The sequence below is a fragment of the Patiria miniata genome, unplaced genomic scaffold (assembly GCF_015706575.1).
Source record: "Patiria miniata isolate m_02_andy unplaced genomic scaffold, ASM1570657v1 HiC_scaffold_1, whole genome shotgun sequence".
NCBI lineage: Eukaryota > Metazoa > Echinodermata > Asteroidea > Valvatida > Asterinidae > Patiria > Patiria miniata.
In genome coordinates, this window is record NW_024037047.1 from 30,506,822 (window position 1) to 30,521,822 (window position 15,001).

Consider the following 15,001-nt stretch of genomic DNA (forward strand, 5'->3'; position numbering starts at 1 on the left):
CCTGTTCAATGGCCAATCTTGAACGAGAGTTCAAATAGCCCCTCCCACATTTGTCACCCTAGCTCCGCCCCAACATTTGGCCGTACATATCGGCCTAATAAACAAGCAAACTTTTAAACTTTATTGAAAAAGTTTACGCGACAAACACAAACTATATATATATTTATAAATAAATAAAATTACATATTTTAGCACATCACCCCACCCCAATAAAACCAAATACCCACGTGATAGGTTGACTACTAAATTAAGAAAGGTCTATAAAAAGTAGGCAATATTTTTTTTGCCGATAGACAAATTAGGTTTTGATGGAATGTCAAGTTTTATGACTCTTGACGGATTGTCATTTTGTCTGACAAAGCGTTCCATAACCGAAAGTTTGGATTGAGAAATTCCTCATACAAGTACGAGGCGGAAAACGAGCTTATTTTAGTTTCTTCTCGGGAAAAATATTACCAAAACCAGATTGTTGTAAATTAAGACTATAGTTTGTTGGGTTGGCCTAAAATAGAAATGACCTGCATGCATGAGTTGGGCAACCTATTCCTGTTTTTCGCCCTATCGAGGATAGGACAAAAATAGAACTGCTCGACCTTTCCTTCCTAAATAGGTCTCCAGACCGCGGTCCAAAGAATTAAGATTTCACTACACAGAGTGAGTAAAAAAAAAACCCAACGAAACCCAAATGTCAGGACTATTGTTTCACTGAAGTTCTGCATGTAGCACTTTCAACATGTAGGATACAAAAGACCAATTCATAAGCTTTCTTTTAGTGCAAGAATCATTTTAATTGCTCATGTACTTTTCAAGTTACGGAATTTTAAACACAACCACCGTTTTAAAGTTCTGTCCACGGATCACAAGAAGGTAAGTGCTCTTTCAGCAAAACAAAAAACAAATCACATAGGGATGTGTGTGAATTGTTTTCGTTTTGCTGAAAGAACGCACACTTTTTTGTGATCCGTGGACAGAACTTTAAAACGGTGGTTGTGTATAAAATTCCGTAACTCCAAAAGTACATGAGTGATTTGAATGATTTTTGTTATGAATTGAGCTTTCATATCCTAGATTTTGAAAGTGCTACATGCAGAACTTCACTAAAACAGAAGTCCCGATGTTTGGGTTTCGCTGTTTTTGACTCGCCCTGTAGCATCGCTGATACAGCGTCCGCACCCCCGTTAAAATGGAAAAGTCTTTTAGTACTTGAAATAAATACACAACTTTTTTACCTCAATGAAATGCATATTTTATCTCACAAAAGTTATAGCCGGGGCCGTAGCACATGGGAATTTCTGGTACTAATACTCCTCCCCCCGCCCCAAGTCGTGGTGAATTTGCTTTCAGATTCAAACTATAAATATGTATTAAAATAATCCCTTACTGTAGGGTGTGTGATAAATCAATTAAAATTGAAGGATTCATGACTGTTAGGGGTAATAATTTCCGCAGCATATCCTTCAAATATATAGTATCTTTTTTTTTAATCACTGTCAAATCAAATTTTCAAAAAGTACTAGCGAGATACCGCCGTTGGTGGCGCTATATACTACTCCATTTCTTAATCACCAGCCCTAAGGCCCCCCAAAAAAGTCTCCGGTTTCTGGTATGGAGCTTGCCCAAAAAGTGGTGCGGCGACGCGGCTTTTTTTTTTTTACCTAATTTTTTGCTTCAAATGTCGGCTGATGACTGCAAATGGTGCCCGACTAAACTTAGTGCAAATATATGGGAGTCCAGAGAGGCCACATAAAGCTTATTCTCGACCATAACCCAATCTAAAAACACGTTAAAATTGTGCAGCAGCAGGATTCCAGTCAAACCAGTGAGTTTGGCGGTTTTGAGACATCATCTTTCATTGAAAAAAAAACTTTTTTATTTTGCCGACGCGCATGGCTACGGCGACGCGCGCGCATACCAGAAACCGGAGATTTTTTTTTTGCCTAACAATAGGGTCAAATTCGGTGTGGGATATTCAAAATGCATTCGAATTATAATCTCCATTGAATGATCATCTGAGTATAATTAGTCACTTTTTTATGGTCAATCAAATATTTTCATTCCTTGATTGAAAAAAAAATCAATTTAAGTTTCATCTTGCTGTGAAATTTCATTAAAATAAAATATCCACCATTTTATTAATAATTTATTTGGAAACGACAACTTTATCATTGATGTGATTTTGTTCTAGATAAAACACCAAGTATATTACAAATCTACAACCACAACCTACTTCGTCATTTATTTTTAAATAGCTGTCCAGTATAACGACCTTCTTTATCGATCGATTGTTTTTGTTCAAGTTAAAAACGTAAAACGTCAGTTACTTGTCATCCTTCTTTAACGTAATAGACTAAAAATGCATAATCAGAAACAGTTTACCAATCCATAGTTATTGAGAAAAGAAAAATCACGACAGGAAACCTTTAAAAATATCAGTTACTCACACGTCATCGGCCCTTTTACCAGCGACACAAAATTCATAATCAAGAACGTTTTTCAATCAAAAGTGATTAAAAAAACTCAAACTGACGACAGTCCTGATAAACAGTCGGTTACGGAGATGAATTTATTTACTCGCTTTTATGGAAGACTTCGTCATAGGACAAAATTAGCGCCACACCTGTGTGCAAGCATCCGGAGACAATGTTGGGGAGCAGCTGAGGGGTTTTCCAAACTTTGGCTTCGTCTCGTATTTTGGCTACAAGAGATTTTTGGACCCCAGACTTCATGGACCCTGGCTGAGGTCTTAAAATTGTATACTTTTACGACTTAAGAATATTTCTATTTAGTTTGGATATTAAAATGCTTTAAAACGATTCTGCAGTCAGTGATGTAGCCATACTGGAACAAACCCGAGGTTTGGAAAACACCCAAGCAAAGACAACTTTGCCGGGCACTGAAGTTTTTCTGGCCCCGAAAATTTGCTATAAGCACTATGTTCCATGAAACTGCACCAGGGAAACTAAGTCTTGTACATCTTACAGAGGATTATTAAACTACATGTACTATTCTAATTCCTCTATATAGATATTTGTTTCGATCAATATTTTACAATAAACATCTAGAACTGGGTATAGAATCTATAGTTTTTTTGGCGGAGTTGAATCTCCTTTTGACTCTTGTCTCCAATGTTCAACTAGTAACGGCTTGGACGAGTTCTACACTAGAGTCGAGTGGGCCCGTGGTTGATTCCAGTGATATCAAGCCTAACACCAGAAGCTTTGTTCAACGATAAAAGTTTAACTCCAGATCAAGATAGATGGACCAGTTTGACGGAGACGAAGTCCCTAGCTTCAAGCTCGACAGCCACCCGGTACCATTTGATGGTCTTCCCCGCATGATGCTCCAAACTACTCACCACGTTCCTCCGAGGGAACTTGGGAAACACCACCACGGTAGTGGTGAATGTCTTCGGGGGTGACAGGATCGCAGCCCCGGGGATCATGTACACGGCGTCACGGTACCTGCGGAACTTGCTGTTGATGAAGCACTGAGTGGTAGTGCTGTAGGTTGTGGTGGGTTTGGCGCCGAGTTGCAGGCGAACCTCTTCCCGGAATGATCGCCGAGTGTCCTGGATCACCCACTCCAAGCCGTAGTGTCGACGCTGGTACGGCGCGCGTTCCGTCAGCGTGACGCTCTCGGTGTACCGGCGGTATGGCACCGGGTACCCGTCCTCCCCAGGCCTCGCTGCTCCATCTTCGTCTTCGGACTCCTCGGAAAAGCAGGAGTCAGACTCTGAGCCCGAGTCGGTCCGGGAGTAGCTGGAAGAGGCGCCTGAGTAGGAGGAATTTGAGAGGCTCTCACCGGAGCTAAGACGCTTGCTTCGGGTGTGGGCGGGGCTTTGAGGGCCGAAGGGGATGTCCGCTGGATCGATGTCCTTCTCCGTAACCTCCTGATGTGAATTAAAAAGAGAAAAGGATTTTAACGTACGTGACAATGGTAACGTAGACAATTTGTCTTTGAAACTGGCTTCCGTTATTAATATTCACATCTCCGCTTCCTAAGTTCAGAATCTGTGCTTAGTGTTGTGATTTTCTTAAACTTAGAAAAGTTGTTTGGGATTGTAATTTCAGAAGGGGGTTGCCCTTGGGTGAAGGCAAGTTGGGATTGGTTTTGGGGTCAAAAGGTCATCAAAGATCCAAGTCACAGTGGTGAGTTAAACGTTAACGGTTTCCGGATGATATAACTTGAGTTATAAATGAGATTTGGGATTCTAACAGCAGCAGGGGGTTGGACTTGGGGCCAGGCAAGTTCGGAGTGGTTTGGGGGTCAAAAGGTCAAAGGTCTAGGTCACAGTGGTGATTTAAAGGTTAATAGTTTCCGGATGATAACTTGACTCGGGCAAGATATACTCTGCTAAGTATACGGATGTGAAGTGCTGCGATTTGATTTCTTGAAGGTAAACATAGCCCCGAGCTTGTCCCCGCTGGAAACGGTGACTCGTTTGCAAACTAGTACTAAGCGCACAGTGACGTTTATATCGCAGTTTATATAACTTCCAGCTCAATGCTATATATGAGGTTTCATGAAAATCCATAAATTCATTTTTGTATTGCCAACGCAGCTCAGCTCAGAAAAGACTCACTCCCTGGCTTCCGCGAGGGGATTTGGTGGTATAATTTGACGTTATTACATCAAGTATCCAGCATATAAACTAGCAGCACCTAAAACTGGCAGCACCTATTACTAGCTTCCACTCATATCCTAAAATGGCCAGCAGATAGCTTCAGCGCCTTCATGCGAAACAGCAAAGAGAACGAAATCAACAGGTAGACTCTGGCAATGCGCAAGTAAAATCAAAATCACACTGTATCGTACAATGGCATATACGGACGAGCCCATCCTACCTTAACGTCTTTAGGAGTATCCATTTCGCTTCAAGATGTTCCTCAGAGAGAGAGAAAAAATATACCCTTGGTGTAATCAACAACAGACGCGGAAATGTCTAATCAAAATTCAACCAGAGCATCTGTGCGTGCAGCACAGGGTTCTCATACAAGTTCGCACCTAATCGTTTAGAGAGCAGACTTTTATGCTTCGTCACGAACGAATAAACCTACGATTTCCTGGTATGGTGCCTATAACGGCGAGCAGAAACGCCAAACGCGAGAACATCTCCCCACTTGTTGACATACAGTTGCCTGACAAAAGGCGGGAATCGAAAGCCCTGAAAGAAAAATCCGGGGGAAAAAAATCGATGTTACCGATGCGTGATGTGTTATTGCGTATTATAGTCTCCCCATAGGCCTTTTCATAACTCACATGGTCTATACATGACTAATAACAATAACATCACTGAGGCACGCTAATATATTCATATTCATGCGACTATAATAAGAGATTGGAATGCCTATTGGATAATGGAATAGCCTTTTTCCAAACATTGGTTTCGTCTCCTATTTCTTTGGCTACAAGAGATTTTTGGGCCCCGGACTTGATCGACCCTGGCTGAGATCTTAAAGTTATATACTTTTACGCTAAATTCAAGAATATTTCTATTTAGTTTGAACATTAAAATGCTTTAAAACGATTCTGCAGTCAGCGATGAAGCCGTAGCTAGAACGAACCCGAGGTTTGGACTAGCATTTTTCATTATTTATGCGTGGCTTAGTCTGTCACCATTGCCATGGAAACAGAAGCCATAAGAGTGGCGAACTTGACCCTTGTGCTTTTGAGCATCGCGAGCGTTTAAACCATCGTCTTTATACATGTACATAGCGTGGACATGATTACTGCGCCGCAGTTTTTTTTTATCTGACATGACAAGGGCTTTAGCTTATGCACCATTCAAGTTAGCAAAAGCTCAAAACCTAATGTACATGTACTGAATGCTTCCTCTTCTCTAGTCTAGTACATTCGTCCCCATGCTGAAACTTAGCACCAACGACAAGTGAAATATCTCTGACCCCGTGGCATTACGACTTCCCGATTCAGATCCCAGTCAAGTCGATGCTCTCAGTGTTTAGCACGACAATGTCAACTTTGACGTCATGGCTTTCGGTTTCCGACAGGCAAAACGGCCACTAAAGTGTCTTTTTCATGTTTTTCTCACATTGTTGAATACTAGTATGTGGGATGCTGTGGTCCAAGGGTTACGGTGTTCGACTCGTGTCACGTGGTACATGGGTTCGAACCCTGGCAGGAAACATGGTGCTTGTGCACTTGGGCAAGGCACTTGACTACGATTGCCTCTGGCCCTTGCAGGAGTGAAGGTAGAGACCATATTGCGTGGATCTCCAGCTGCTGCAGGGTGTCATTCCTAATGAACAGCGATAATAATTGTGATTCGCATTTGATCATATTCTTATGGAATTTGCGCAATAATTATGTATAAATTATGATTATTATGTTCACTATTGAATCGCGTACATTTCGAGGGGTATGCATCTTAGAATGTTTTTTTTCCTGGTGAAAGGCATAAATATGTGACCCTGAATTGCGTAAACAAGACTGTGGCATGCATGGTCTATATAAATATATCACCTTTGGCACATTTTCCTTTTATTTTATCCACATACAGTACTTGGTCCCTAGGGTTCAATGCTAATTTGAAACTCCGTCTACCGTGATTCAGAATTCAAACCTCTACCTTGGCATATCATAATCGAATTTCACGTGCAGACAATGGTTTAGCCTAAATAACTCTCTTCCGGGGCGTGGCGTCTGCTGCATGTCACCTCGGGCGAAAAACAAACTAATTTGTGAAGGGAAACATGCAAATCAAGACGTACCGTTGTAGTTCCGTCGTAGACAACCCTCAAAAATAGAGGTAATATTCAGAAGCAAACTAGGGAAAACACACTACAGGGCGGGTCCAAAAAAAAGCGAAACCCCAATATCGGGAATATTGCTTTAGTGAAGTTCTGCACGTAGCACTCTCAACATCTAGGATATGAAAGCCCAATCGATAAGCTTGCTTTTAGTACACAAATCATTCAAATCACTCATGTACTTTTCAAGTTACGGAACACAACAACCGTTTTATAGTTCTGTCTACGGATCACAAGAAGCTTGTGTTCTTTCAGCAAAACGAAATCAAATCGTGTGTGAATCGTTTTCGTTTTGCTGGAAGAACGCACACGTACCTTTTTGTGATCCGTGGACAGGGAATGTACATCGTTGGCTTTTGCTGTAATTTTCAAAAATTAACTTTATGAGGGGTTAGTATAATAGATCAAATATTGTTACACTGACATGTTTGAAGTTTTGTGTTCGAAAATGCTGGAAAAACCAAGAAAAAAAAATGTTCAAGTAGTCTGGTTCCTTGACTCCACTAAAGATGAAATGGATCAATTTATAGATGCCGGAAATTGTACAGTAAAGGAACCAGTCTAGCTGGCCTGCACTCGCTCATGAACATATAACCAATAGAAACCAAAATTTGGACTGAAAATATGGTAAATTGGAGCAGTAGTTGAATAATAGTCAGGTTTTTCCAACGGTGGTCGGCCGACCACCGTTGGAAATTTATACAAAAATACCACTTTTCTTGAAAACGACTTCACACCAGGTGCCATAATTTTACAGGATGCTTTAGACTGTCATTTACCAACATCCTAGTAAGGTTTTTTTGTTAAAATTTGGTAGTTTTGTTTTTAGATGTTCGCAAATGTTGTATATTCCCTTTAAAACGGTGGCTGTGTTTAAAATTTTGTAACTTGAAAAGTTCATGAGTGATCTGAATAATTCTTGTACTGAAAGAAAGCCCCGACATTTGGGTTTCGGTTTTTTTACTCACCCAGTCACCCTGTATATAGTACCAACAAATACCTTGAGTTCATGATCTTTACTAAACACCGTTTTAATATTCTTCACAACTTTTACCCTGCGGCAATGTATTGTTTTTTTACCAGGAAATGTTGGAGATTACGTGGATCGAATAAAGAAAACAAATCAAAAGGGAGACCAATGAAAAATTCCCTGCCGCGATAGCGGGTCAGAGGCCAACATTTTCTGACTGTGTTGGGGATTATAGTCAGAAATCAAAACTTGCAACACAACAGGCGTTGATGTCTGCACGGTGCTTGTGGAAAGGGTAATGGAGCGGGACGTACTATGGCGAGGATTGATGTGAGAAAATTTGAACGTGATTCTGGCATAACAAAATACATACATGTAGACTAGCATATAGCACAGTTTATTTCTTCATTTGGCAGTCTATCTCGAACGTTTATGTGGGCGGGTTTGGGGTCAAATACCATACCATATCATACCATAACAAATCTGGGTGGTCTTGAGATAAAAGGACGATATATCCAATACATATTCGCACAAATCCAGTCAAAAGTAAAGTCACAAATGTACTGCGACAATGTTCATCCGCTTGTTACATTTTGACCTTACATTCGGACTGCATGGACTTGCAAATAGGGATGTGAATTGTTTTCGTTTTGCTGAAAAAAACACACTTGTTACCTTTTTGTGATCCGTGCGTGGACGGAACTTCAAAACGGTGTTTGTGTTTAAAATTCCGTAACTCTTGAAAAGTACATGAGTGATTGGAATGATTCTTGTACTAAAAGAAAGCTCGTTGATTGGGCTTTCATGTCCTAGATTGAGCTAGATGCAGAACTTCATTGAAAAAAATGGTCTTGACATCAGCAGTGGCGTCGCCAAGGGGGGGCCAGGGGGGGGGGCACGTGCCCCCCCTGGAAAACCTAGTGCCCCCCCCCCCCCCGAGTGCCCCCCCCCCATCAAATGCTGGTGCCCCCCTATCCTCTGCAAAATTCTGCGCGTTTTTAAAATCATTACCTCAAAAATAGCAATTTCTTGAGATATCTTCAGATCGAATTTAGCATCAAATGTGGCACCATTTTGCATCTAGCCCATCCTCCGTATGCGATAATTTTCCAAAGGGGAGGGGGGCACCCCCTCCACCCCCTCCCCTTAGACCCCTCCCCCAGGACGGCGATCCGTATCCACCTAAGTGCCCCCCCCATCAAATGCTGGTGCCCCCCCCCCGTGCCCCCCCCCCCCCCCCCGACTGAAAAGTCTGGTGACGCCACTGGACATCAGTCCATTTGGGTGTCCTTTACTCCCCATTGTCTGCGAAATCGTTACTGACAAAAAAGAACTGTTTTCGTTTTACTTTAAACTGTCCAAGGCAATTTTTTTCTTTTACAAATGTAGCTGCGCATGTCCAGTAAAACTTTATGCATTTTATATGTAAATGCGGAAAAGGTGCACAACAAATGTCTTTAATTCCAAATTTGACGTCATATCTTCTAAAAAAAGTGATTCAATCCACATTTTGCCAGCGGGTGCCGGTGACTCCTCAATAAAAGAAAACAGCGGGACTTTCGTTTATTCCGGACCCCTGTGCCGTCGGCGGGGGCAAGAGGAGCAACTTTATCGTGCACTAGTTTCGAAAACCAATCTTTTTGGATGTTTTCTTTTAATAGGATGATTAATGTCATGACGTCACGATCGAAACCTGACGACCAATTACCCCAGTTTCTCAGGTCTGAGGTCTTTTTTTTTTGGTTGTTTCTTTGTCTTGTTGTCTGAAAACTCGAGATTTATTGGCAACTTTGATTTGTAAAAGGGTTCCATATGCTATACTGTCTAGACTTTGCTAACTCGTTTCTCGTTCTATCACGATAGCCAACCTTAAGGGTCTACAGCGTGTTTCGCGAAGCCCACTGAATTTGTACAGTGAATCCCTGCAGTTGAACAAAAACTTTGATTAGGAAGAGTATTCTATTAGTTTTTCCTCTTTTCGTTAAACCATTGGTAAACGATATGCAAACTAATACCAGATCAGCACCGAGCCGTGACTATAAACACGGCGAAACAAAAATACACACAGCGTTTGCCAAGGGTCAAATGGGAGTTTCCCAGCAATCGTTGACCGAAGACTTAACTCTTGAAATTGTTAAGTTAGCCTGCGGGTAAATGAATATTCTGGTAATGAGTTTTGGAAAGGCACACACCCTTTTGGCTTTTGCCAAGCAATGTCTTTGCTTTCTTCTCTAAAAAAAAAAATAAAAGATAGTGTGTCATTTCGCTCTTAATTTAAACCAGTTCATGTTCTTTGTTTACTGAGCTTAAGATAAAAAAAAACCTGTCCATTCAAAGTCTAAACAGAAGTCAGCTTTCAAGGTTAAAAACAACAAAATATCAAAGTAACGAGGTTCAGAGTGGCATGCTCTTTATGCAGATGTAATTTTTTTTAAACTACTTTCGAATGCTGACTTATGTTACATTTATGTATGAATTTAAAATAATTCACTTATAAACTTGGTACAAGCAAAACGAAACAATTCACACACATCCCTAGGTGATTTGTTTTTTGTTTTGCTGAAAGAACACTTACCTTTTTGTGATCCATGGACAGAACTTTGAAACGGTGGCTGTGTTTAAAATTCCGTAACTTCAAAAGAACATATGTGATTTGAATGATTCTTGTACTAAATGAAAGCTTATGAATTGGGCTTTCATATCCTAGATTTGAAAGTGCTACATGCAGAACTTCACTAAAACAGTGGTCCTGACATTTGGGTTTCGTTTTTTTTTACTCACCCTGTATTCTTAGAAAAAACTAGCTACAGGTGATTGTCTATGAACACAACCTGTTCTGACATTACAATCGCCTGACGGCAACGCGTTACTTTCCCTAGTCATCTTGATCCCGTTTCTAAACGGACTTAAGCTTTTCGGCAAAGGTAACTCATTATAATGCAAGCTTGAGGCATGCAATACACTGTTCAGATATTCAGAGGAAACAGAACAAGTACCGGCCTTGACAAAGCATGGTCCATACATCATTACATTAATGGAAAGAAATGGTTTTCCTCAATTTTGTTGTTGTCCATCATTGTGTTAGCGTTTAGCATTTTATTCATCAGAATCGTGAAATTCCGCTTTGCGGGAAATTGACATTGCTGTAATGAACGTATTGTTCACTAAGCAAAATTCATAAACAGAAATTATTGATTTCTTTGTCAAAAGGGGTGGAAGTCCTTAAAAATCGATGGTTGTCATAGCAACTTGGCTGATTTTGTTGACTAAACATGCTAAAGCACATGCGTTAATAAGTACCTGTTGCAGATGTTTATGGAAAACATTAAGACTCCAAGAAATCTGAACAATTCGAAATTGAAACCTAAACAATTCGAAAACAATAAGACACAGTACAAAGACCCAAATTGCCAAGTAATATCGGCATAGCATTTACATGTAGGCTACAGCGTTCATACAAATATGACTAATCTTTTTTAAAGAAAAATCATCATATTACCATTTTACGCAGAATATCCATCCTGTATATAGGCACCGCTTCCTCAAAAGACTCCACTTCTTGCAAAATATGACAAAATCCTCAACAAAACCAAACACTCCGAACTGCACGCTGTCGTCTGCTCTTACTCCGAAACCAAAGTGAAAGTAGTCGTGATATACTAAGAAGATATAGTACGAGACTACGAGTCCGACAAACGCAAGTAGTTTATCACCGGCGGGGCGGCTATGGGAAACGAACTGCCCGGTGCTTCCCGGGGGATTTATCACGCTGCGACTTGACCCACGAGTTATCGGTTAAGGTTACACACTACGGTCGGGGAAACACTCACAATTGACCCCGGGGGTCCGATTCTGTGTTTCAATGGTTTACACTACCAGATTCCATTGCGATGTTTTATGCGACATTTGATGGATTTTGCTCACCTAAAAGATGACTCCTTTATCGAGAAACTATTCTGGTGATGCATTTTTGAGTTAGTGATAAAAACCTGTAGATATAAGCCAGAATATGCTTCCTGCTGATTTGGGAAAAGTGGAATTTTCAGAATTGAATTCAGATAATAATCAGTCATACGCTAAAACAAATATGTGTAAAGGTATCCTTAAGGAGACACGTATCGTAATTTCTTCGCACGATGGGAGACATCGGTCATTAGGGAGACATTTCCATGTCTCCCTAATGTCACAGCCCCCTTTAGAGGCAAGATTTTGCTGTCGCAATTAGATTATATTTGTTGCTCGTGGTCTAATTAGTAAACATACCGAAATTCGTGGGAAAAGGACAAGGGAATATTGGGTTAGGGCACATTGAAGTTTGAAAGATTTGTGCAAAAGTCTATGGGAATGTCTCCCAAATTACCCATTTCCCGTAATAATAATTATCCTATTCTAATATCATGAATAATGTCACTTCAAATGTGGAAAAATGTTCATTCGTGCATTTATTAGAATCGTCTATTACTTTCGCGTATACTTGGCCGTAGCGCAAAGTGGCGTTAATATGAGAAAGTATCACTTTTGTATGTTTCTAAAAAGCTATCCCACAAAGAAAAAACACGGGGAAAAAAAACCGATCATCACTCCCAAATCGCGGACAACAAATTAGGTTGGGCATGACTGGCAACACAAGCCTGTTAAATATTGAGAGAAAACACACAGATAATCGGCGTTAATATGTTTCTAGTAACACGGACAAAACTCATCCAAAGTGAAGTCAGGGTCTATAGAAGCCCGACTTACTACTGGACAATCACACCTATGTCACACGATAACTATAAAACTATTTGTTTTACTGGGTTGAGATGTTGACTGGATCCTAAGCATAACTGGCAACACAAGCCTATTAAATCATAATAAATTTATGCTTCAATGGTTCCCGTAGATTTTTAAACGCTTTGTGTCCCATATCTCGACCAATTATTGGACGCAATTTCAGTTCAATGCAATGTGTTTTTCGCGATTAGTACACTGTATTTCTTTAAATCATAATAAATTTAATTTTCAATGGTTCCCGTCGATTTTCAAACCATTTAAGTCCCATATCCAGAACAATTATTGGACGCAATTTCAATTCAGTGCAATGTGTTTTTCTCGAGTTATCGTCTCCACAAAGAGTGCTTTATTTTTGTTCCATTAAAAGTGACTCGAATTCGGATTACATTTTTCGCGATTAGTACACTGTATTTCTTTAAATCATAATAAATTTATTTTTCAATGGTTCCCGTCGATTTTCAAACCATTCAAGTCCCATATCCAGAACAATTATTGTACGAAATTTCAATTCAGTGCAATGTGTTTTTCTTGAGTTATTGTCTTCACAAAGTGTGTTTATTTTTGTTCATTTAAAGCCCACTTCGTTTGGGCAGATCGTTATCCGCATTGCTTTACGCTGGTGACCAATATTTGTGTAGCGCGCCCTCTTTTGGAAGAAATTGATGTTGGTAAAATGTACCGGAGTGCCCTTACACACTGTAGCTTTTGTTTTTGTTGTATTAATTTTTTTCTGCAACGGTTTCTGTTGATTTGCAAATTTATTGTGTCATATATCACGATCAATTATAGGACGAAATTTCAATTCAGTGCAATGTGTTTTTCTTGAGTTATTGTCGCCACAAAGTGTGTTTATTTTTGTTCATTCAAGGCCGACTTCAATTCGTTTGGGCAGATCGGTATCCGCGTTGCTTTACGGTGGTGACCACTATTTGTGTAGCGCGCCCTCTTTTGGAAGAAATAGATGTTGGTAAAATGTACCCACCAATGTGCCACGTTTCTCTGAGAAGAACTCTAAGAAAGCCGAATGGCCTAGTGGTTAGATTCGCCGTCCACGCATCGCGCGGGGCACGGGTTCGAATCCCGTCGGTGTCTTTTTGGTTGTAATCGCACTCGTTCAGTCATTATATAAGATGTTTAATTTCCCGTCGTAAAACACCAACAGTACCTTAGCTTAACCGGTAAGCACTGCTGCTGGTACTGTCCGCGAGTTCCAGGTTGGCGCCTTCGTACAGGTTCAGGGCATTTGGTCCACTCGGAGGATCAAGGTTTAGGGGCCGCCCTGTTCCTCCCTTAGCTCTTTGCTTTTACATGGTGCCTGGCCCTCCGGGGTTATATGGATGGACAGGGAAGGAAGTGTGTATTGGTCGGGGACGCCGAGACCCCGGAAGAGAACTAAGGGATTGGCTGGGGCATTGTTATGGCTCAGACCGATCCCTGAAAGCTTGACTAGCACATAACTTTTTGATTTTTTTTTATCCTCTATCTTTTATACTTTGTTTTAGTTTGATATTTACATCTGTTCGGCAGATGTACAGTAGTTTTGAAAACGAAGCAGAGGTCTATGTCATGAATCAATGAATCATAACTGACTATACTTAAAACGAAGTTTCGTTCGATCAATATGACTACCATTGTTAATGGCGCAATTTCCAATTTCACGTAAAAACGCCATATTATACCGGGGAAAAATAAAGATGTACATTGTAATATAAATATTATTTACATCTTTCAAATAACGTTTCTTTAATTGTGAACGTTCCCAACAAATATAGTAATTCGCAAAATAGGGGGAAAACGCAAGATAACAAAGTCCATCACCCTTAAAACTGGAAATTCAAAATGAAAAACAAAGTCAAGTGGAATACATGAATGTACATTAAGGGTTGAATTGGAAAAAATCCATTGCATGGGGCTTTTACTGACTTGCTTTTTTTTTACAGTCAGTATCATGCAGGAGCGGATCCTGAGCAATTTCTTTTTTTGGGGGGGGGGGGGGGTTGGAACCCCTCCCCTGCACTGACACAAAAAAAGTAAACCTATTATACAGCCTATTATACTAACACTTGGCCTATTTAACAGAATATGCATATACCCCCTAACAAAGCTGCCGATTTCCGTATTTTTGTGCAAAGTGGACATTATTACCAGTAAACAGTTTAAGCGTGTCAGAAAGGGGGAGGGGGTGTTTCGCATTTTTTTCTCACGGAATTCTATGAATTTTTTTTTTGACAGAACTGGGCATGGGCATCGCAAGGGGGGCAAGCATAAATTTTTTTTTTTTTTTAAAGAATGAGAAAAAAAGAGAAAATGAGGCTCGAAGTCATAGTGGTGTAAATTTAATGAGTTTGGGGGGGGGGGAGGTGCAAAATGTTCCTGCCACCCACTTTAACTGATAAATCGAGAATTTTTTGAGAAATACAAGTATTTTTGGGGAACATTTTTGCCTCCCTCTAGAAAAAGTCCTTGCGACGCCCATGGAGGTGGGGGATTC

The 15,001-nt window shown here is 40.4% G+C and overlaps 1 protein-coding gene across 4 annotated transcripts in view; it reads right to left on the minus strand.

Annotated features, from left to right (window-relative positions):
- Nucleotides 1-2,102: 2,102 nt before the first annotated feature.
- The window catches only part of LOC119728606 (refilin-B-like), a 30,393-nt gene continuing 17,494 nt past the window's right edge, over nt 2,103-15,001 (minus strand). For 2 of the 4 annotated variants that reach the window (XM_038200915.1, XM_038200908.1), the window contains exon 2: nt 2,103-3,889. In XM_038200915.1, coding sequence (XP_038056843.1) covers nt 3,248-3,889 — 642 coding nt within the window. In that variant the 3' untranslated portion in view covers nt 2,103-3,247. Of the gene's footprint in view, nt 3,890-4,844; nt 5,162-11,236; nt 11,422-15,001 lie in introns of those variants that run through there. The other 2 variants (XM_038200931.1, XM_038200922.1) reach the window with 2 other exon arrangements.